The sequence below is a fragment of the Phyllostomus discolor genome, chromosome 1, assembly GCF_004126475.2.
Source record: "Phyllostomus discolor isolate MPI-MPIP mPhyDis1 chromosome 1, mPhyDis1.pri.v3, whole genome shotgun sequence".
Lineage (NCBI taxonomy): Eukaryota > Metazoa > Chordata > Mammalia > Chiroptera > Phyllostomidae > Phyllostomus > Phyllostomus discolor.
The window spans coordinates 37,802,838-37,828,357 of NC_040903.2; the positions used below are offsets into that span (position 1 = coordinate 37,802,838).

At 35.9% G+C, this 25,520-nt stretch overlaps 1 protein-coding gene and 1 pseudogene across 24 annotated transcripts in view; one reads left to right on the forward strand and one right to left on the reverse strand.

Moving 5' to 3' along the window:
• The window catches only part of ADGRL3 (adhesion G protein-coupled receptor L3), a 755,368-nt gene that overhangs the window by 629,404 nt on the left and 100,444 nt on the right, over window positions 1-25,520 (forward strand). For all 24 annotated transcript variants that reach the window (XM_036021098.1, XM_036021052.1, XM_036021045.1 and 21 more), the window contains 4 exons: window positions 13,099-13,282; window positions 14,432-14,554; window positions 20,946-21,154; window positions 21,840-22,016. In XM_036021098.1, coding sequence (XP_035876991.1) covers window positions 13,099-13,282; window positions 14,432-14,554; window positions 20,946-21,154; window positions 21,840-22,016 — 693 coding nt within the window. The remainder of the gene's footprint in view (window positions 1-13,098; window positions 13,283-14,431; window positions 14,555-20,945; window positions 21,155-21,839; window positions 22,017-25,520) is intronic.
• Window positions 4,998-6,176, reverse strand: LOC114491399 (annotated as a pseudogene).

Consider the following 25,520-nt stretch of genomic DNA (forward strand, 5'->3'; position numbering starts at 1 on the left):
TAAGGACGTGATGTTATATTTTTGCAAGATTATTTTGGTTGCAAAGTTAGTTTTATTCCAATGTCCATTCTTATAGCTTCAGCTATCACTTTTATGTAGGTAATTCTCAAAACATATTAACTAGCTACTTTACACATTTAGAGCTTCCATTAATACATTCTCTCTACTGCTGAATAGTGTTTTAAAAATGCAGATCTGATCATGACTTGACCCTGATAAAGGCTCTTCATTATTCTCTCTATTAAAAAAATTTCCTTTTTTGGACTACAATGTTTCAGAATTTGACTCTTTTTTTTTTTTTTTTTTTTTTTTTGCTGACTTCCCATACATTTAACCAGCCCCTTCCACAGTATGTAGTATTCCCCTTGGATTCTATACTCCCAAATGACCTAAATACTTGCAATTCATTTCTTTATGCCTTTGTGGTCATAATACCTTGTGCTTAAATCACTTCTAGATTTATTCTCTTTCCTCATCCTTTCATTTCAGTAATTTTGACTTAATCTGTCAACACCCACTTCATATGTCAATTACTCTGAGCATTCATTGTCCCACTTAGTCTAGATAAATGCCCTCTTATGTGAATTTATAACACCTTCAGTTTTCTTCTTATTATAGCAATTATCAACCTGTATTTTAATATCTCTTCACTTTTCTGTCTCTGAGCTCCTTGGAAAGAAACAGTGCCACTTTTATTTCTATATTCTCAAGATCTTTTAAATTGTTACTTAGCACATACAAAGTGACCTCTAAATATTTACTGTTTAAATGAAGCCTCAGACTTGTATTCTCCATTGCCTACTAGTATGTCCACTGCAGTAGAAATTCTCAAAACACTTTACACTCATTATTGCCATCTCTCTCCCATTTTCCCTGAAATTTACCTCAGCAGTATTTTGCCCCACTACTTTATTTACTGTGACTGCATTTGTTAAGGTCATTAATGACATCATGCTGCTAAACTAAATAGTCAGTTATCAATCTATTTTATTTGACCAATCAGAAGCATCTGACAGAGTTGATCACTTCCTTTTCCTTGTTACACTTGGATCATTACAACTCATTCCGTTGATCTTTCTCCTGTTTTGATGCTTCCTTCCAGTCTTTTCTGCTGCTTCCTTCTCTTCACCCAAACCCTTAAGATTGGAGTGCCCTCTAGGTCAATCCTTAATCTTCTTGTTTTTTTCTTTGCACTGTCACTCCCTTGGTAACCTCTCTGATTGAAAAAAAACACTTCTATACTGTGACACACAAATATTATCTCCAGCACAGACTACTCTCCTGAACTCCTAAATTAATTTTCAAGCAAACTTCTCAATAACTTCATTTTATTGAGAAATAGACACCTCAACCATTCCATGTCCATAACTGAATTTTTAATGTCTACCCACAACTAGTTTTATATGCAGTCTTAACCTACTCAATATATATGGTTCAGCCCCACCCTACTGTGTCTTTCTGTTTTGCTCCAAAGGCAGCCTCCTTCAGGTTTTGGAACATGCAAAGCATGTGCTCACTTGGCAACTTTTATTCCGATTGTTCCCTCTGATTGGAATATCTCCTCTAAATATCTACATGGTTAACTCCCTCAACAACTTTGTTTTTTCTGAATTGTTATCTTTTCAATGATGCCTACCTGTATTGTCCTACCTAAATCACAAGCCACCATCTCCCCAACCCTACTCCTGACTCCTGACTCTAAGTCTCCCTATCATGTTTCCTTTTATTTTCTATGGTACTTATCATCTATCTACCTAGGTACCTACTTACGTATGTATCTACTTATGTATCTATCAATCATTTATCAATTTTTTCATTTCCTTGCCAGAAAGTTCAGGGTTTATTTTTCTCTATTTTGTTTAAGCTGTATCCCGAGTGTTTAAAGCAATGTCGGCACATCTTAAATGCTAAAGAAATATTTATTGATGAAAAATGTTCTACTTTAAAGTAAAAATATACAATATTGAACTGATTATCCTTCAAAAGCATCTTTTCCTTGGTTTTTCTCTTAATTTTCTAACCATCCTACAACTTACCCAGAAAAATAATCTATTGTTATTATTCTTTAAAGAAGGGCCTTTTGGATGCTTTTATGTCTGAGTTCATTTTGAAGCTGATGGTAACCCTCTTCCCTTGACTTCAGTGATACCACACAGTTCTGCCTACATTTTCTTCATCTCTGTTGTCCATTAATCCTTCTGCATTTTCTCCCCTATTGTTAGTGTTTCTGCGCCAGCAGTTTTTCTCTCTATACTCATTTTATCTGGACAATGTCAGACATTTCAGAGGCTTCCATGAGCTTATGTAAATTTATGGTGCCTGAACCTCAATGTTGGATATTTGCATAACTTGCAAGCTAAAGGAGTTAAGAACATGCTACCCTCAAATATACCACTTTGACATATTGATTATTTTGAGATGAAGGCAATTGAGAAATATTCAATGTTCTCTCCCTTTCTGCTTAACAGCAAGACCATAAAATTTTCCATGTAGCCGTCAAAGAAGAACATTCTTATCACTAGAGCCTGTCAGTCAAGGCCAAAATGGATCTTTGCAAACAAACATGCTAAAATAACTCTTATCGTCCATTTCTTTCTACTATGCATTTTCTAGTCACTTTCCCTCAATTTACTGCTGCTAGAAGCTTAAACCATTTTTCTTTATCTTGTCACATCACAAATTTATCATTCTTTGTTTAAAAAAGTATATAGGCTCTAAGTGCTACCTGCTTCTTCAGGTCTTCACATTTTCTATAAAAATTCTCGTGTGTGCATACTATTAAGTAAAATTTTTGTGCTCTTCTCCTGTTAATCTATCTTATGGCAGTTTCATTCTCACACCCAGTCACAGTGCCTAACAAGGCAGAGGAGAGGATTTTCCTCACCTACCAGGCTTATCTAAACCTTTCTAATTGTTGCCATTCAAGTATTTTGCCTTCAAAATAGGCAACTCTGAATTAATCGTGTTTAGCACATTCTTCCCACAAATACATTTACACCCTCAACCTTTTAATCAATAGAAAGTTGTCCCTCTTCCTTTATTCCCATTTCAAGTCAATTCATTGCCTATTTCCAAATTCTGTGTACTTTACTTTTTATTTCTCTCACCAGCTGACTTTAATGAATGAACAACTCATTTTAAATATCTTTGGAATGTCTATTTTTCTCCATTCCCAGAGCCAGAATGCATGGATTTAAACCTGGATTCTGCCTTATGTTAGCTAATTATCCCATAGCAAGTTACTTCTCTGAGCCTCAATTTTCTCACTGCAAGATGAGGGTAATGATCATATCTACCTCCCTGGGTTACTGTCAAAATTAAAGAAATCGATGCATAGAAAGCATTCAGATGAGAGTCTAGAACATACTCAATAAATATTAACCATTATAACTTATATCACTCCCCTACTTTCCATTTTTCATTGACTTCTTGTTACCTTTAGGAAGAATTGCAGATATCCTACTGAACATGGTTTGCAAGCCTTTTTGACAACTAGCTTTCACTCACCCATTAATCTGGCCATTGAACCATCTGCACTCTGTTCTGCCATAAGAACTGTTTCCAGTTCCTTGGAGGTGAATGTTCTTTTTCACCCGTGTACCGATAAGCACATAGTCTATCCCTTGCTTGTCTAGTCAATGTGTATTTTAAGCTTGGAATTATTCTGATGGAGACTTTCCAATACAGACCTTGAATCCTATGTTTCCACTATTATAATGCCTCTCACATAGTATCTTAATTACTTGTTTAATTATCTGGCCTCACACTATTGTCATTATTTTGAGGGAGAAAGAACATACCTGTTTTTCTTTCAGCATTCCAGTTGAAGTTACTTAGTTAATATTTGCTGAATGAATGTTGAGTTAGAAAGAAGTTTGTTATGTTTATAGCTCCATTTAATGCCTGTATCACAATAGATATTTATTTGGGAGGATTCAATTATTTAACTATAAGTCATATTTACAAAATAAGTCAATAATAGCTTGCTAAAAACAAATCATTTTTAAACAACAAGTGGTCCCTTGAAGGGGCAGAGTGTTTTCTATGAAATTTTAGTTTCATCTTGTTCTACTCTTAAAGGTTCCTATTATATATTAAGGTCAGTTGTGTTATACCATCTAATTTTAATTAAGACTTGAAAATGCCAGCACTTCACTGTAATACAAAGGGGAGTTTAGAGATTAGTAGTGTTTACATGCTTAATAATATGAAATGACAGTGATTATAAAAAGAAACTTGGATTTATTGATCGGATGTGTAAATATCAGTCACTTAACTTGACTTCTAAAAAAAACCCTGCAAGTTTAAGACTGTTTTGAAGACTTATAACACTTGACCTTTAAAATTTTGATTTGAGTCAATATCTAAACATAAGTAAAATGTGCCCTATTCCATATGATTTTAACTTTATACTCTATTTTATTTTATCTCAACTGAGAAACTTCATATCAAGAAGACAAAAATGAAGAGTTGAAGTTCTTATTTTGAAAAATTATATCTAAATATAAACTAGCTGCATAAATATATTCATAAAACAAGAGATGAGAGCAGAGAAGGCCTGAAAACTTATTTTTATCTCTCTCTATTTGCTGATAGTTAACCATGAAGAAAAATATTTAAACATAACTCTATATAACATATATAGTAAGGCTAAAACAACAATGTGCAGAAAAATTATTACAATATATATTGATAAAGAAATATTACTATCAGAACATAACAGAATACAAAGATGTGGAAGTAAATAGTAAAGTGTTTCTAGGCAGTTTCAAAAATGTCAACTTTTTACTGATTTTTTTTGTTAAAGGCACATGTATTCAGTGCCATGATTAGACTATTACATTTAGCAATCAACAGCATATGTGCAAAAAATAACAAAACACTGCAGTGAAAACACTTTGTTGGAATGTTTTATACTTCTATAGAACAGAAACTAAATAATCTGTTACACAACTGGTCATAAATACAGTCCTGGAATTTTTTGCCCATTCACATGTCTTCTTTGTAGCAGCTGGGCCACGCCATCACTGTGCTTGGCTGAGGTCACAAATCTGTTGTTGCATGTAGCTGCCCTGTCAGTTCTCTGGCTCTGCTCTCTGGCTAAGCTTTGTTTTCTGGAAGTAATTAAAACCTTCTGCCACTCCATAGCTACTGCTGCCGCAGGAACTGCTGTAGCCACCTTGGTTTCGTGGCTTGGCAAAACATTGGCCTCCACCAGCGTAGGGGCCAGAGCTTTTGCCTCTAAAGTTTCCTCTTTTCATGGGTCCAAAATTTGAAGATTGATTATTGTAATCACTAAAAGTATTGTAGCTTCTGCCACCTGCACAGTTGCTTCCATCATTGTCAAATCCATCGTATCCCCACCGCCACCATACCTACCGCCATCACGGCTGCCTATAAAGCCACTTCAACTGCTGAAATTCCCTCCACAACCAAATTCATCAATCCCACCAAAACCACCTCCACAATTACCTCTGAAGTTTCCAGAACCACTTCCACCTCTTTGGCTGGATGAAGCACTAGCCATCTCGTGCTTAGATAGGGCTTTCCTTACTTCCCACGTATGGCCATTTACAAGACGGTATTTCTGAATGACAAATCTATGTACAGAGTCCTAGTCATCAAAGTTTACAAAAGCAAACCCTCTCTTTTTGCCACTGTCTCGGTCAGTTATGGTTTCAATCACTTCCATTTTTCCCTACTGTTCAAAATAATCTCTTAGGTGAGGTTCTTCAATGTCTTCTTTAATACTACTGAAAAAAATCTTTTCACAATTAAGTGGGCACCCTGTCTTGGAGAAGCTTCTCTTGAAACAGCCTGCTTCGGTTCCCCAACTCTTCCATCCACCTTGTGTGGCCTTGCTCTCATGGCTGCACCCACCTCCTCCACAATGGCATAAATGACAGACCCAAAGCCTCTGGAGTGTTTGGTGTTTGGATCTCACATCACCACACAGTCTGTGATCATTTTGCATTGCTGCAAATGGCTCCTCAGACTCTCATCTGCTGTTTCAAAGCTCACACCTTTGATAAATAGCTTTTGTAGTGGTCCCAGCGGTCCCAGTCTCTTTGGGAGACTCTGACTTAGACATGACAACTGCAGGAGGGGAGACTTCAACGATGCCTACTCAGCAGTGTGCACCAGCAGAAAAGCTATTTATTAATTTAAATTTATCTACTCATAGGAGATAATTGCTCTTAACTTTCTAATGGACTGCCTAATAATTTCCATATTTATAAATTTGTTTTGTTTTAACACAAAAATATTTTAAAAATAGTGAACTTACATAGAATTTATTCCCTACTTTGTTACTTTTCTTGGCCTCTTATATCTGTTCTCGATTTATCCTTTAATATATTTTCAGAGGAAATTTTGTTGAAAAAGAGACCTAACCATATAACTCCTTCCCATAAAAACCTTTAATGGCTGTACATTTTCTACACAATAAAGCCCCAAATTCTATGATACTGAAGATCTTCAATGATCTGACTTCTACCTACCATTTCCCAGCATACTGATGTTTTAACATTCTTTCCATGAAACATATATTTTCCTTATCCCAAACCCCACACATTTTCTACCTTTTTTAATATCATCAACTTGCTTATTATGTCCTTTAGTCTCAAATTTGCTCATCATAATCAAGGGAAGTATTTCTCTTTCAGTGTGTAACTCAAAATTGTACAGCTTCTGGGATCTTTTCTTTATTTTCTTCAGCAAGAATTTGTTACTTTTTCTCTTATATGTTGTGCGTTTCTAGCTCTATTCTGGGCTTACTTCCTTCCTTGGATGTTAGGCAAAGTGAGGCAGACCCCATATGTTTTTTTGCTTTTAATCGAGTAGTCAGTTCCCTAGTTCATTGAATACCATACATATCTAATAACACCTCATTGAGTTAGTTACGTGGAAAGTGAGCTTTGGCACACTTAACATTTAGAAATATATTGTTGTGCATAGTGGTCTGCATTCACTACAGTCACCTGTGGTTCTGCTTTTCTCTTTGAACTCTGATTAACTTCTTAATCCCTTCTAATTCAGCCTGTCTTCTTCCATCCATAGTGGTATCTGAGCACCTAGTCTCTCAGAAGATGTCTTGGAAGACATGGCAAAAAGTTCTAGAACTAGAAGAGGATGCTTTCAGTTTTTCTCTTTTATGTAAGGTCACTAATGATTTGATAGTTAAAAATAGGTTATCTGTTTATTGGAAATTTATTAAATACCCCAAAATATCTGAAGGTGCTAAAATTTGCCCCAGGGAAAACACAAATGAGCAAGATCTCTCCCTGTGAACATCACAGTCTAGTCGAGTCATTTAGGCAAACAAGTATATGAGATGCTTTTGATAGGGATGTATGATATAGAGAAAACAAATCAGGTAATAGATAAAATAGCGGGGTCATTCTTCCTAGGTACACTGACAATGAAAGACCTCTTTGAACAGTTGATAGCTTGAGCTAAAACCTGAATGAGTTCATGATTGAAATGCTTGTCTTCTGAAAAATGCAATGGTCATAAGGTTATGTATCTTTTCACAAGGCATTCATCTGATTTAGATGTTTATTTTGTTGGTTTTCAATGAAGGATGAGGGGTAGGTAAGCTCTCCAGGTATTCTGCATACCTAGTTTGAAATGCACTGCTCTCCTGGGTAAGAAATGACATTGATGTGTTTCTCACCCTTGATCCTTTTGTGTGTTCTTGCTAAAGCATCCTAGGCTATTTCACAAGCACATGCTCTTAGAAAAATTTTTAAAAACATGTTGTTATTGGAAGGATATAGGACTGGTTTTCCCAAAATTTTTCACAGTAGTTAAAACAACTAAATCCTCCCTTTTAAAATATGTAAATTGTGAGTATACAGTTTACACCATCTTTTAACAAACATACTACAATTACTGTATTTTCAGACCATAAGACACGCCTAGGTTTTAGAGGAAGAAAATAGGAAAAAAAGTTTTGAAGCAAAAAATGTGGTGAAATATTTAATAACATTAATAACATAATATTTCACCAATTTAAATGTAAACAGAACTCAACAGCAGCATTAACAACCATTATTCCTCCTGAATTGGGGAGGGGGGCTGCGTCTTATAGTCCGAAAAATACAGTATATACTATGAGTAAAACTAGTCAAATGGATTCACTAAGGTCTGAATAATTAATCAATTATAAGACACTCAGTAATGTTATGGAAAGTAAATGTATGTCCAGAAGTACATGGTATGTCCATGTCCCTGGTATGAATCTAAGTGACTTTTGACACTTTTTAATTTATATTTCTTTTTTAGAAACAATCACAAGTCACTTCAGAGTCTAATTAATGAGAATAGTGTAATCTAATGGCAGATGCCCCTATCTTGCCTCATATGAAATATTATGACACTTTTTTGTGTGTAGTTGACTTTATTGATTGGTTAGAAAACAGAAGTTTGTCCAGAGGCACACTGAAATTTAATGGCAGAAGTAGAATGCAAATTTCCAGTGCCCATCTCCTATTTAATTTCTAATAATTTAAAAATGATTACCTAAGTGAATTGCCATTAAAATTCTGGCAAGGGCATTGTTAATTAAATTTAGGTCTCAAAATTTTAGATTATTTCAATCTGTATATGTCAAAACCATTAGGTGACTATTTTTTCTTTCTGGGTCAAGACATTGTGATGAGAATATAAATTTCTTTATGATAAATTCAGGACCAATTTTATTTTCTTCCAATTTTGGAATATAAATTTTAGGTCAGAAAAAATACTTATAGCAGAAAAGAGAAGTCATTGAGAGCTGTTGGACATTAAAGTGATGTCTCACTACCTCAAATTCCTTGCACATTTCTGTCCAACCTTGTTCTACGTGTAGTTAAGCTCATTTCTTTATAATCATATAAAGTGAAAATCAGCCTATTTTAAAGAGATGGTATTGACCTATGAAAACCATGTAAATAACAATTTGTCAAAAATATTTTGTAATAAGAAGTCATTTGTGGGTTAAAATGTACACATGCATAAATGCATAAAGAAAACAAAATATAGATATATTTTTCTTGTCATTGAGAAGTCGTGACCATTTAATTGGCTGTCATTACATTGGTAACAGGGACATGCTAGCAATCTTTACAAAGCTTAAACAAATTGTATTCATTAGACACTTATCATCAAGATTGACTTAATTGGGCTGTCTCAGTAGCAGAAAACATGTTTGTTTGTTCAAAGCCTTTGGAACACACATTATAAACTATTTAATGCACATGTTGCTATACTCTCCCATTCCTCAAACCTCATGTAGTGTATATAAAGTTAAGCTGCATGTAAGGTCTGTTCATGGAGACTTCATTGCAAAAGAGTTATTCATTTCAGATCTCATTTCAGATGGAATATTTTGCAGTTATCAGGCAGGACTTGTGCTTGCTTCCTTGACGACCTCTCTTTTCCCTACATTGGACTTTTATGTCAAATTAACATAAAGATTACACTTTGGGCATTTAGTATGAGCCAGGCAACCTTGAAGTGATTGTATTATTATTGCCAATTTGCAGATGAAGTACAGAGAAGTTAAATAACTTGCCCATTATCACACAGCTAATAAGTGCCAGAGTCCAGGTGGAATCTCAGCAGATACAGTTCTAAATCCCACATTCTGGTTCTACAGAACTTTGTCTTTCAAGCCTTGTATTGACATTTCCTTGCAATCATACTTAAACAATCATTAGTGTTTTTATAGTAAAAATAAATGTTATATTTGTGTATTTACCCACTCAGATTTTAGGGCCATATTTTTTCTCAAATAAACAAAACCTTTTTATTTATCTAAGATTTAACAAAGCGTTTTTATTTTCTTTATTTTTTAAAAATTTTATTGTATTTCTTCATTACCATTTAGTACCCTCATACTTCCCTCTACCCTGCAGTCACCACAATACTGTCCCTATCCATGAGTCCTTTTGCTTTTTTGCTCAATCCTTTCATCCCCTAAACCCCTACCACCTTAGCTGTCCTCCTGCTCTCCATCTATGAGTCTGTCTCTGTTTTGCTTGTTAGTTCAGTTTGTTCATTAGATTCCACTTATGTGTGAAATCATATGGCATTTCTTTTTCTGACTAGCTTATTTCACTTAACATGATGTTCTCCAGGTCCATCCATAGTGTTGCAAAAGGTAATCTTTTCTTTTTGTGTGTGGCCAAATAGTATTCCATTGTGTAAATGTCCCATAAATGTTTTATCCACTCATCTACTGAAGGACACTTAGGCTGCTTCCATGTCTTGGCAATTGTAAATAATGCCGCAATGAACATAGGAGTGCTTATTTTCTTAAGAATTAGTGTTTTGGGTTCCTTCAGATATATACTACCAGAAGTGGAATCACTGGGTGAAAAAGTAGGTCCATTTTTAATTTTTTGAGGTAACTCTTTACCACTTTCCATAGTGGCTCCTCCAATCTACATCCCCACCAAAAATGCCCAAAGGTTTCCCTTTCTCTACATCCTTGCCATCACTTACTGTTTGTTGATTTATTGATGATAGCTATTCAGACAGGTGTTATATGATATCTCATTGTGTTTTTAATTTGCATTTCTCTGATGATTAGTTATGTTGCACATCTTTTCATATGTCTATTGGCCATCTGTATGTACTCTTTGGAGAAGTGTCTGTTCAGGTCCTTTACCCATTTTTTAATTGGGTTGTTTGATTTTTTGGTGTTGAGTCTTTAAGTTCTTTATCAATTTTGAATATTAACACCTTATCTGGTGTAATGGTGAATATGTTCTTCCATCCTGTGGGTTGTCTTTTCTTTTGTTGATGTTTTCCTTTGCTGTACAAAACCTTCTTAGTTTGATGTAGTCTGCTTGTTTATTTTTTCTTTTGTTTCCCTTGCCTGGAGAGATATATCTGATAAAATATTGCTACAAGCAATGTCCAAGATTTTGCTGCATGTGTTTTCTGTTAGGATTTTTATGGTTTTGAGTCTAACATTTAACACTTTAATCCATTTTGAATTTATTCTTGTATGTGGTGTAAGGAGGCAGTTTAGGGCCATATTTTAAGTCCAACATTTCTATGATATACTTGGAAATTTGGGGGGCTCTAATAGAAGGTTTCTCTAAAGACTGTCTCTCAAAGGAAGATGCAGTAGTTGAAAATGTACTCATAATTTATAACTATGAAGAGATATTGCCCTTTATACATTTTCAGTTGCAAAACTAAGATAAATTAGTAAGGAGTGCCTTTGATTCATTGCTATCAATTCAAAGACATGGCATTTTAATTAAAGCAGTCTCCTATAAAAAGGTTCCTATTTAGAACTTTGCATAAGTTGATAATAGTTGTTTCTTTTTTGTTATTTTTTCCTTTTGCATTGTTAACTAAAAAATTAAAAGTAATAAAGGCCAGGATATAAATATTGTATTGTCTTCAAAATATTTTTCCCTGGGATGAGATAAAAATTAATAAATGGAAAATTACTGACTACTGTTAGATTGGCTGTTCCTTACAGGACAGGCATAATTCCTGTGGCCAGTGGGATTTTCAGAGCATTTCTAATGTACTCAGAAGATCATCTAATCCCGGAAAGAATACTTCCTTGAATTTAAGAGATTGGTGTTCTTTATTTGGCTTCAGAAAACAACAAAACTTTTGTTTGTTTGTTTGTTTTCTATCGGGCACCAACATTTTTGGCTTATCCTGTTGGCATCACCCCGATAGAAAACTTCCTGGAAAGCAGCTCATTTTGGTGTGATCCGGAGATGCTTTTGTCTGGCTTCTAGGTCATGTTTTAACTCCCATTCGTTAGACTCATGAAAGATTTTTTTTTAAATGATGCAAAGTCTTCGAGTTCCAAGTAGGACTATTTTACATAAAGGTCCAGTGAAATTAATACTTGGCCAGAACTTGGAATAGCTGGGAAAAATATCAAGAAAAACAACTTTTATCAAAAGGCAAATTAGTTTTTGAGGCTGGTGTTAATTGTCAGCCAAGGTGTTTCATTATGAAGCTGAATTTTTAAGAGTTGTTACTTGGTTACTATGAAAACACCAACCAGAAGAAAACATTGCAATGTACTGTCTATTTCTCCAGTCTCTCCCAATCTCTCTACCAACTTGTCAATAATGTGAATGCTGTTTTAAAACCTATGTGCTGCCTAGAAATTGCTTGTGTTGGCTGTTTATTCAACTTCATTTCTGGATAAGATGGGTATTTCATAATCAAAGGGCTCAGGGATGATTCCGTTCAAACTTGAGATGTATTTTTCTATTTTGCAATTCTCTGTGTTTGAATGAAACCTTAAGAAGGCCTTATTTGGAGAGCTATTTTTTCTTTGTAACCTGGCACATAAAGCTAACCGCAGGAAATATGACTACAGAGATGATTCTTTTGGATGAAGCAATGTGAAATGTGGTGCTTTATCTCTACATGTGAGTGTACCTACTGCTGATTTTTTTAAGGAAAAGCACCTGAGGGCCATAAGTAGCAAGTTCCAACTGTTTATTCCCCTCCACAACAGTAAACAGTGTGAAGGTTTCTCTCCACACATAACATATCCAAAGCTCCTGGGAGTATGTATGCTTTGATATTTTCCCCATTCTGACATTTCACTAGCTGGCTAAGAAAAAAAAAAAAATGGTGTGCTGAGTGAGGCCTCAAAGGATAGGCAAAAAATTCCTGTGTTGTCCTATCTATAGACATCTTTTTAGTTTTTGTTGTGTTCAGCATCTAGTTTTATGGTGATATATAGAAAAATTATTTTCTGTGTATGATGTAATAAAAGTATTGGTTTAAATAACTTGACAGCAATTCACCAGCCAAATAATTTAAAGCTCTGATTATAGTCTTAATGAAGCCTTTGCTGTTCATTCTAAGAAACAAGCATGGCTATATTTTTGTCCTTCCAAACAAAAGCAGGTTTTCCTCTTGCCTCTCAAGGTCTCAGCTCAGGTTTTACAGAACAAAATAATGAATGCTTCTGCTGTGGCATGTCACAGGGGAGGCTGGGACAATACTGAACTCATGCACACTGCTGATCCTTGCTTGCTCGGCAACATGTACACCTGGATGTCTGACAGCTTGGTGGGTTCACTAGAGACCTCTGTCATTCTGTTCATCCTCTCTTAGGCAATGGTCGAGACAGTTAACAACCTCCTCCAGCCACAAGCCTTGAATGCCTGGAGAGACCTGACTACAAGCGATCAACTCCGTGCAGCCACCATGTTGCTGGACACTGTGGAGGAAAGCGCCTTCGTGCTGGCTGATAACCTTCTAAAGACTGACATTGTCAGAGAGAACACAGACAATATTCGTAAGTGGCCTTGGTTCTACAGAAGGGCCAAAGACAGTTGTACAGTAGGAGAGGGAAAAGAAAAAAGTATCTGTGGTGGCCTAGATATTATGAATGATACTCTATTCTTTTCCTATAATTAAGAAGATATCACCTGTCATCGGTTTAAAAAAGCCTTCGTAATCATCTCTGTTACCCTTCTTAGGACATGCCGATATTGGATGTATTAGCTTGAGATCACTTACAGTGAGGTCCATTTAATTTTATGTTAGTATTTAATGTATATTTGTTTATACGCATAAGCTCCATAGTGCAGGGCTTATGATTCACTTCAGTTATTATAGGAGTGCCTCTGAATTACATACTGTAAAGAAATCAGTCATTGAAGTTGGGGGTTAAAACAATTTTTGATAATTGTGTTATTGGCTCATAAAGAATATAAATCTATTTTATTGAATATAAATCTATTTTATTGTATATAAGGATGTAGTTGACAGTTTTATTTCAAAAGATTTGATAAAGCTGTTTCCAACTTATTAGATTTAATGATAGATCAATATTGATAAAATGGTGCAGCTCTAGATTATGAAAGTATTTTTATCTAATGCATAAAATAGAGATATTATTTTGAAAATAAACTTTAAGTCAATGACAAAGTATAAAGATTTAAGTTTGAATTTTAAATTTTAACTCCTGATACATTTAAATTCTTATTTGCCTAATTTTCACAGTTTTTATTTGCTTTATTTTGAAAAAAAACTTATGATTGTAAAAGAATACTTTCTAAATAAAAAATTGAACTACTGTAAAGCATAACAAATAGAAGATTAATTCCAATCTTTTGATTTCAGGACTATTCCAGTGATTTAGGAAAAATTTCCTAAATCACTGGAATAGTCCAGCCATTGTTAATGAAACCGGAATCATTTGTGAGACATCAATGTAACTTGGCAGCCAAGGAAGTGGACCAGAATGCACATGTGTGAACAATGATGCCTTCACCGTACTAGTCAGTGAGGGCTCTAGATGCCGTTGTGTGAGCATGTGTACTGTGTGGCAGTTGCATACAAAATGACTGAGCAAGTAGAGCAAGGGATCTGCATCAAACTTTCCATATATTAGCTTTGTAACATTTCTCAATAAGCGCTCATATCTCTTTGCTATTGACAGAGTTGGAAGTTGCAAGGCTGAGCACAGAAGGGAACTTAGAAGACTTAAAATTTCCAGAAACCATGGCTCATGGAAGCACTATCCAGCTTTCTGCAAATACGTTAAAGCAAAATGGCCGAAATGGTATGTCACAGTATAGCTTGATAGAATCACACTTGTCATCAATGCATTCCATAGCTTCTTGGCTTGGAATTTTAAACATGTTGTTCAAATTACAATGCCCAAGTCATCTGCTGTATGTCTTCTCTTGCTCCACTGTTCTCATTCTCTTGCTATTCCTCCTCTTTCTATGTCCGGCACAAACAGTATAGCAATGGCATTTGTTTTACAATATTCTCAGATTTGGAAATTGTGTCAGTTGCAGTGAAATGTCACAAAGTGGAATATGAGAGATGTTTGAAAATTAGGAAATCCAGATGATCCGACTTTTTCCCTTGAAAGTGATAACTCTTACTATGTTGTCAGATTTGGTTTCTAAAATTTTCAGTGAAAATTTTACTTGTAATTTTAAGGTTACATGGTGTTTTTCCTTACTTACTTCTTTTTGGGGCTAGGTATTTGTATGTTTTTCTTTCACACATCATACAGAAAATTTAATGTGAGGAGATGGTTCTGTGGAGTGGAACTCATAAACATAGGCCAGTTTAAGACTGGATTAAATTCACTGAAGGTATTTAAAATTAAATAAATAAATAATCCCATAGAGATGCTATATCTCAAGCTTCATTAATATTAATTTGAAAATGTATATTTTTGCCAAGGAAGTAAGATCTTTTAACCTGTTAGTGATAGGAAGATGACCTCAAGTCCTAGCAACCAACTCAAAGCTGATGTTTCATATTGCGGGGTGAACTTTTTTGTAATAGCCTGTTAAATAATATCAGGGAAAACAAATTATGTTTGTTGTCAGCCAAGAGAAATTCTTTTTAAGTGCTGGAAATCTTATAAGGTTGAAACTGTAAATCTTTATTGTGTTGCTAATTTGACCATGTGGTTCTAAAGGCAGCAGTAAGATTTTATGTAGAACAAAATCAGAGTCCTATATTAGCTTGCTAACTGGCTTCCCTTTCACCCTTGTCTCCAAATACCATATCCTACTGACAAATGTTCTTCCTGAAACAACAATCTTTCCTGTTTGCTTACAGTTATACTTAGAATGAAATCAAATGACTAGCCCTACCATGTGTTCCCTAGTCCACCTCCTTCCAGCTTCATGCGCCCCACGTCACTCCTATGGTTAGCACTCGCTCTGTGATCCTAACAGTTTAGTCTCAGGTCTTCATTTTTATTGAGATATAATTGACATATAACATACTAATTTGAGGTATGCAACATAATAATTTGATATTTGTATATGTTGCAAAATGAACAGCACAATAAGGCTGGTTAACCACCATAGAGTTACTATTGGCTTTTTTTAAACATTTAAGATTTATTGTCTTAACTTTCAAAATATGCAATACAGTATTAACCATAGTCACCATACTGGACCCTTTGCCCCCCTTCACCCATTTTTTTTCTAATTTTTCCCCACTCTCACCTATGGGAACCCCCAGTCAGTTATGACATGTTTTTTACTTAAGATTTTCAAGTAATATATATCAAGACCTTGTATATCAAGGTCTGTCTAGAAAAAGTCCAGCCATTGTTAATGAAACCGGAATCGTTTGTGAGACATCGATGTAACTTGGCAGCCAAGGAAGTGGACCAGAATGCACATGTGTGAACAATGATGCCTTCACCGTACTAGTCAGTGAGGGCTCTAGATGCCGTTGTGTGAGCATGTGTACTGTGTGGCAGTTGCATACAAAATGACTGAGCAAGTAGAGCAAGGGATCTGCATGAAACTTTCCATTAAGTTTGAACATTCTTCCACGGAAACTATTCAGACAATTCAGAAGGCTTTCAGGATGATACAATGAGTGTAGTACAAAGAAAAGTGTGGCACAAATGCTTCAAAGATGGTCAAGGATCTGTTGAAAGTGACCCACATTCTGGAAGGCCTACCACAAGTAGAGCACCTGAGAATGTCGAACGTGTACAGGCTGCAATCAACAAAGGTTGCCGACCCACAGTGGGAGCACTAGACGCTGATCTGGGGATTTCAAAAACTATTGTGTCGGAGAAGTTTTAACACAGGATCTTGGCATGAAACATGTTGTGGCAAATTCATTCCTTGGCTTCTGCTACCGGAGCAGAAGGAACATCGTTCTGCAGTTTAGGGAACTGTGTGAGGTCCCAAGGTGCCTACTATGAAGGAGACTGAAGGAGACAAACATTGTGCATTGTCCTATGCACAATGTTTTTTGTATCTTCTTCAATAAATGTCTCTTTTTCATAGTGCATGGCTGGACACTTTCTGGACAGACCTCATAATTGAGGTCATACAGTATTTGTATTTCTCTTTCTGACTTATTTCACTTAGCTAATGCCCTAATGATTCAGCCATATTGTCACAATTGGCAGAATTTCTTTTTTATGGTTGAATATTCAAATACATTTCATTGTATTTGTATATACCACATTTTCTTTATCCATTTATCTATCCATGAACTTAGCTTATTTCTATGACTCGTCATTTGTATAATAATGCCTCAGGGAATATGGAGATCTGGTGCATACATCTTTTCAAGTTAGTATTTCCACTTCTGGTAAATACCCAAATGTGAAATTGCTGGATGATATGGTAATTCTGTTTTTAATTTTCTGAGGGACCCTTCATACTGCTTACCATAGTCACTGTACTGATTTACCCGCCGACCAACACTGCACAAGGGTGTTGTTCCCTACTCTTGTTTTGATGCTGTTCCTTGAACACACCAAGAGTGTCCTCAGCTATTTGTGCTTCTTTTTTCCTTCCTGGGATGCAATTTTCACAAGTCTTTGTATAGAAGCTACTTATCATTCAGTATTCAGTATAAATATTAACGCTTTGGGAAGGTTTTCCCTATCTCCCTAAAGGTAGACACTTCTCCCATTAGCCATTTTATGCCAGTTCTTCTTCATAGCACTTACACATTTGCTACCATAAATATTATTGTTGTTGTTGTTATCATTATTATTATTATTTTATTACCTGCTTATCATCTGACCCTCTCTCTAGTCAATAAACTCCATAACAGCAGAGACCTTTTCTAATTTATTCACTGATGTAACACTAGTGCCTGGATCTACTCACTAAAAATTTATCAAATAAATATGTGAACTTTCAGAGACAAAACTAAAGAAGATTGTATATATGTCTACATTAATCATATTATGTTTTGTGTTCATTTATTTTATTGACCAAGTTAATGTAGTGTGTGTGTATGTGTATGTGTGTGTGTGAGAGAGAGAAGAATTAATTTTGGAGTGGAGGATTTGTAAAATACATATATTTTGCATATATGAGATATATAAACTCAAATCACCAAAGGCGCTGGTAAAACAAGGTCAGATGTCATGTTACTGGGGAGAGATCTGAGTCAGGACTCCCGAGCCCTGAGCTTTTTTCTAGGTTCTTGTCTGTCTCGCAAAAGAAAAATGCAAGCGAGAGACAAGACGTATAATGGAAATGAGATAGCAAGTTTGTTTATGAAACACATAGGAACACGAAGCTGCAAGCAGGCACCTGGCTAGCTTAAATGCCCCACGTTTAGAAGAAATAAAGTCGTTAGTAAGTGTGTTCTATACATTTGAGCCGAGGCTGCAAATGGACACCCAGGTAATCTGAGTGCACTGACTACTGGGGTTTAGGGGTTATATACTACAGTCAGTTTCTAGGTTCCCCCTCTGACTGCCGCTTCTAAACCTTGGGAATAATGTACAGCTACAAGGACTTTCTTTCTCAGTTAGTAAAGGCTCTCGGTCTCAGTGAAATTGTTACCTCGGCTCCCTTTCCCAGCACGGAGTCTCAAGGGCTCCCTTCCTCATGTGCTATCCCTGTTGTGATGTTCAGATCACCTGGCAATCTTATGGGACCAGGCTCAGCGCTGCTGAGTTAACTGGTGAGACATGACTTCCTTTTGTCTCCAGATGCCTGCTTTAAGTTCTCTGTTAGATTGTAATGGTGAAGCCCTACTTTATTTTTCCTCGGGCCTCTCATTTCTGGCTGCTACCTACAGTAACAGCAACATGACACCATCCTGCAAGTGGAAATTGGTATGAATATCAATCAATTATAAATCAATAAAATAAAAGTTGTTATAGTCAAGAAGAAAAATACATCAATGGTCTTATGTTAGCCTTCTAAAAATCAGCATTTTTATACTAAATCTTGAGGAAAGAACTAAAATTCAATTCTGTGTTGTAAGAACCCAGAAAGTATTTGGTGAATTACTATTGTTTGCTCTGTACTATGTTAACAGATGTGGATTGAAAGTTAAAAAACATCTCTTTCCTTTATGTAGCTCTTTTCATAATAGATACGTCATATACATACCTCACAGAATCACTGAGGGGCTGGAGAATCAGGCCCCAAAACACATGAAAGCAAGAATGCTGACAGCAGCGTGTACCATTGCCCAGAATCGTAGCTGTCACTAGTGTCACAAGTGAAAGCTGCTGCTGTTCCACCCCCTCCTTCCTGTGTCACTAAATCCTCGTCCAAAGTCCGATGCTAGGGCATCTGATTGGGTACATGTCACTGAGGAGCCCAGAGCAATCTCTTTGCATGGCAGTCTGAGAAAGCAAGTATATGCCAATTTTGTGTCTCTAAATCCCTAAGAGTATGGAATTTCCCAAACATGGAAACACAGTTTAGATGTTGGACAGTCCTCTCCCTCCTCAAAAATATATAATTCATTTGTCTGTATTCCCGCTTGATTTTAAGATTCAAATGACAAAAACTGTGACTTACTTGTCTTAATACCTGTAGTAGTCAGGGCGGTACCTCTTATTGAAGCAATATGAATTCATAATAGAAGGCTTGACCTCTTTAAGAAAGGAAAGATGATTTTAAAAGATGGTTGCTTTTACAGAGGATTATCTGTAAGAGATTATCATAAGGGAAAAAATAAGGTAGAAGTATGTATGGAGATAGTGGCCTTAAAAGAACATAATTGAGGTTTAAGACAGGTAAAAATTTTGCATCCTTATATTTATTTTTATGCAATGTAATGCACATATCTTAAAAGCGTTTAGCTTGTTGAATTTGACAGTTTTATATATATATGTATATATATATATATTTGACAGTTATGGATATATATATATATATATATATATCCTCTATAACGCCTTATAATATAAGCTATAAATCTCTTCTATTACCCAGAAAATTCCTTGGTGCCTCTTTCCATTCTGCTTACCCCCCATCCCCACCTGATGAAACTACTCTCTTCTCATTACTATTATATAGACAACTTGGGTCTGTTCTTAGGCTTTATATAACTGAAATCATAGGCTTTGTATAACTGAATTCATACAGTGTATACTCTTTTCTCTCTGTCTTCTCTAACTCAATATTTTTGGGATTCAATCATGATGCTCCATTAATCAGTATAGTAGATTTTTCTTTATTGATGCATATTATATTGCATTATATTAATATGCCATAATTAATTCTCCTATTAACAGGTATTTGAGTTGTTTCCAGTTTGGTGCTATTATGAATAATGATGCTATAACCATCCTTACACAAGTTTTTTTCTTTCCATTGTAAATTTATGTTTTCACTGATCTAGAAAAAGGTAGATATGTGTTTGACTTTATAAGAAATTGCCAAACTTTTTTCTAAATAGTTGAATATTTTATACTTTCTCCAGCAATGTACAAGAGTTCCAATTTTTCCACATCCTTATCAACATTAGTGTGGACAGCCTTTTTGATTTGAGATGTTCTAGTGGGTATGAAATGGTATCTCAATGTGATTATAATTCTTATTTCCCTCATTACTAATGATGCTGCTAATTTTTATATGTCTTTTAGCCTATCATCTATCTTTTCTTCTAAAGTGTGTGTTTATGTATTTTGTCATTTTAGTCTGGTATTTATTCTTTTGCTGTTGAAAGAAATGTTGTATGTATTTATGAGTCACATATATATTTTTTTCTAGTCTGTGGTTTGCCTATTCATTTTCTTAATGTTACATTTTGATTGACATAAGATTTTAATTTTGGTAAAAATCAGTTTGCCATTCTTTTCTTTTATAATTAGTGTTTCTGGGGTCCTAACTAAGTCATCTTTGCATTCCCTAGGATCACAAAGATATTCTATACTTTGTTCCAGAAGCTTTATGGTTCTGCTTTTTATGTTTATGTTTGTGAACGATCTTGAATTAAGTTTTCAGTATGGGGTGAGAAAAGGATTGAGGTTTATTTCTTTTAATACTTCTATGTAGTTGTTCCAGCATCTTTGATTTCCCTTTTCTAATGAATGACTTGGCACTTTGGTTAAAATGAATGCTTAACTTTTGTGGAGCATATGTATTATACAATTTGATTACAATCTAATTAGAACTATATAATTTAATTGGAATGTACAAAGTGATCACAGTTTCTCCCCAATTTATATTTCGCATTTGCATTTATTTTAGGAGAGATCAGAGTGGCCTTTGTTCTGTATAACAACTTGGGTCCTTATTTGTCCACGGAGAATGCCAGCATGAAGTTGGGAACAGAAGCTATGTCCACCAACCATTCTGTTATTGTCAACTCCCCTGTTATCACAGCAGCAATAAACAAGGAATTCAGTAATAAAGTTTATTTGGCTGATCCTGTGGTGTTCACTGTTAAACACATTAAGGTAAGACAGTAGCATATTAAGTTCAGTTGCCCACATTATCTGTATTTGTTACAGGATGAACACAAAGTCTATTTTTTTTTGTAATATAGCAATTCAAAACCTATTATATAATATTGGCAGTTTTTTTCTGAAATGAGGAAGGAGAATGTTTCTCAATATGTAAATGCTTTATGACAAAAACATTCAGAGATAGATTTATAAATGCTTCTCCATAATTAAAAAGAAATAGCAATATATTCTTTAGAACTGGACATGGCTTCACATAGGATATTACAAGTAATTAGGTCTTTGTGTATAGATATATTTTGTGCTATGCTAAGATTGTATTCTAAATTGAACACAGATTTCTAAAGACTATCCTTTCGGAAGTTTATCCTTTAGAGCAATTGACTCCTTTACTCTGCAAGATACTTTACTTTGAAGTTAATTGGTGTGGTGCTGAGATATTGGTATTAGCATTACTTAAATATTAACTTGTGAAAAAGTAAACTCACCCCTAAGTGGAGGAGAATAGACAACAACAAATTTGCTTAGAAATGATGAGTCCCACTTAATAGGAAAACATTTGTAGACATCTTCACAAAAATTGTAACAGAGTATGATGTTGTGTTGACATAAAGAAAATGTCTGCCTAATTTATGTGATCATAAAGCAGTTATTGGTTTTATTGATTTTTTCCCTGTAGCAGTCCGAGGAAAATTTCAACCCAAACTGCTCATTTTGGAGCTACTCCAAACGCACAATGACAGGTTATTGGTCAACCCAAGGCTGTCGGCTTCTGACAACAAATAAGACACATACTACATGCTCTTGTAACCACCTAACCAATTTTGCAGTACTGATGGCACATGTGGAAGTTAAGGTAAGATATATACCATGAAATGAAAATGCATACAATCAGGACACTAACTGCAAAAAGTCCTGACTCTTTGGGCCAGTTTCATGTCTCACTTAAGAGTTTTTCTACTTCCATAGTATTCTTATTCAGGAACTTTCTGGTGTTCAACCCACATACTTCTAGATGATTCAAAGAACTCCTTTTTTTTCTATTGTCAACATAGTTCATAAAACTGGAGTTTGCTTTTCTCTCCCCTGGTTTTACACTCTATGAATAAATGCCAGATCTCATGAACAGGGCAAGAAAGGACAAGGATCAAAAGCCCATATGGTGAGGTTAGGAGCTGGGATCTGGTATGTGGAAGACTAAGGAACTATACATGGGTTTAAATGCTGTCAAAATGACTCAGAAAAGCAGTCATTGAGCACAATGCAAAATGCATAGTAATGGAAAGAGCTTAGCAGTTCTAACATAATGTAATGGGTTTTGTCCATTCAGGAAGACACTATCCTAAGGAAAAATCCGCATGATAGTTTCCAAAGTCAGATTCATCGCTTACTTGGCAGCATCTGTCTTTTCCCAGCGTGACTCTGGCTATCATGGAAGGTGTGAAGAGGATTTAGATTTTAGATATATTCAAGGCATAAAAATGCAATGTTCTGATTAACATGCTTATGGAGATTGATAGATGAGTTATTAACAAAAAATGATATACTTGTGAATTTCATCTCCCTCATGTCAATAAATATAGAGGACGTATTACTGTGTAACAAATTTAGAAAACAGAAAACTGTAGCAAAGTTTTATCTACCTGTTGTCATTGATCCAAATATTTCCATCCAAAATTTTCTTTGACACTGTTGAAGTTAAAGATGGTACAAGTGTCCCAGAGGGAGACCAAATGCAAGCCCAGTTACGCCTTAAGAGTAAATTGCCTTAGCTGTGTCAGCACAGTTCACATTTTTGTCTTTAAAGAACTACAACACATTTGTCAGGGCATCGAAAATTGATCTAGCTTAGCAATTTGGCCGCACTAACAAATGTTAACTTTGAACTTGGCATGCATTAGTATGGCTCCAGGATTCTATTTTGCAGCTTAGGGAATCATTTCAAACTCAGAAAAAAAAAGGAGAGATCACACTTGAAGCAACAACAAATACCATTTTGCTCAGTTCATTTCATAACAACGTCTGCCCAGTCTGTTATACGAGAGTCCTGACTGACTATTATCGTGTGTCAACAAGAGATATAATGAGTGGAAATCAATATTTGCCTTTATCAGTCAGCCACACAGTATGTATGTCTTGCATTTCTTGTATCACATACTCTTCTGATTACCTGAGTCGGTCCCATTTTGATTTCACAACTTGATGTTTACCCTTGAACAACAGGAAGCAAGTAGATTGATCATATCTAGAAGTCCAAAGAGTTGACACACTAATCAAACTTTCATTACACTAATGTTTAAAATAGAAGGCTAACTTATTTCACAGCAAGAAATACAGCAGGGAGTCGGAACAGTTATTTATGCTTGCAGTTGCCACTTTCTAACTCTGCAGGTAAATCGGTAATGGAAACAAAATTATTTTGGAGAATTTGGTTGACAATCTTGGAACAAGAGCAAGACGAGTTAGCTGAGTAATCTTGAGTTACTGTTACTAAGCCGTGGTTCCCTGATGGCGTGGGATTTCACTCCAGGGCTCAACCTGTGTACTTAGTTGCCCTCACCTTTCATCTGTGTGATCTCTGCCGTTCTTTCAGCCCTTCCTTCATTCTTTCGTTACCACTATTTTTAAATATCTGAATAGAGGTATTGACAAGTTGCCTACTATATGGTATGTTCTCAATAAACATAACTTCCCCCTCCCATCTGCCAGAGATATTTCTAGATTTCACGTTACAGTGAAGCTTCTGGCCCTCAGGGAGCTCATATATGAGGGGAAGGCAAAGGCGAAGGTGAAGGTGCGTTCATGACTCTGAGTAGTATTGTAGTTGGGTCAACATTGTGATGTAGGGACACAGGAGGATCATCCAACTAGGGCGAGACTGCTCTAACAGCACTTTTCAAACAAGTACCCTTCTCTGAAGAATGGGTAGATGTACTTTGTAAGGTAACTTTTGGGCAATTTGCATTCCCCACAGTCCTGCAACATTTTCTTCACTTTGCCTTGGATTCACCATTCTCTCTTGTTTCTTCTTCAGCAACTCACCCTTTTTAGCTTCCTTTGCTGCTCCTCTTCATCTCCATGACCTCCCAAAATTGCTGTGACCCCGAGTGTAATTCTAGATGTAGTCTAGGTACTCTAAGTTGTTTCTTCTCCTTAGGTGATCTCATGTAGTCACATGGCTATAAACAGCATTTCACAATTGCCAGATTTCTATCTCCGTTTCTTAACTACAGACTCATAGATTCAACTGCTGACTTCACTTGTCCACCTAGACTTCTATTAAGTGTCACAATTGTAGAACTACACTGTTGGTATTCTCTCATCTGATTCTATTCATCTTAGTAACATCCTTCCAGATGACATGCCCCAAAACCAAATTTTAATTTGTTTTGTCTTGTATTTTTCTACTCATTCTCACATCCAGCCCTATGAGTGTATCCTGCCAGATCCAGCATCTGTCAGCTTCTCAGCATCTTCAGCACCTAGATTCAAGCCACTGGAATCTCTCCTGTATTTTGTAGCCACAGCCCCTTAATTGGTCTCCCTTCATTCCTCTTGTCCTCTTAAGTTTATTCTCAGCATAATGCCCAGAAGGATACTCTTAAAATGTGAGTCAGACGGTGTCACTCCTCTGATTCATTCTCAAAAAGCAGCTCTATAACCCCTTTAAAATGCAAATTAGGTAGTTCAGACCTTTGATCCAATCTGAAGGACTCCTTATCTCAATAACAGCAAAATTCCAAATCCTGGCTGTATTAGCATCTCTTGACCTCCTTTCCCACTTCTTCCCCTTGCTCACTTGGCTTCAGCTGCACCAGTCTCATTGCCTTTCCACAAAAGATGTCTTGTACTTAAGAGCCATCTCAATCAAGTCTTTGCTCCTGTGTCACCTTCTCAAAGGTGCTTTCCTTTACTATCTTTTTAAAAATTACATATTACCACACCCCCACAAAATACTGTGAGGAGTAAAGAAAACCATGCCCCTGGCCTCAGTGAATTTAGTTTATCAATGCAGAAAAGTATTGACACTGATTTTTGAATGCAGTGCTGAGAGAGAGTTTTACAGCTAGGTCAATATAGGCAGGTAAGAAAAAGAAGGAAATGCTTCTGTCCCAAGGTAGCAACCCAGCTGTTTAACTACTTGACAGTTCTCTCTTGTCTACTGTTTAAAGAAAAACACATGACTATCTTTTCTTGTAGACAGAAAAATAATCATTACAGCCCTGGCTGGGGTGGTTCAGTGGATTGAGTGCGGGTGCGTGAACCAAAGGGTTGCTGGTTTCATTCCCAGTCAGGGCACATGCCTGGGTTGCAGGCCAGGTCCCCAGTAGGGGGCATGTGGAGTGTGAGAGGCAACCAC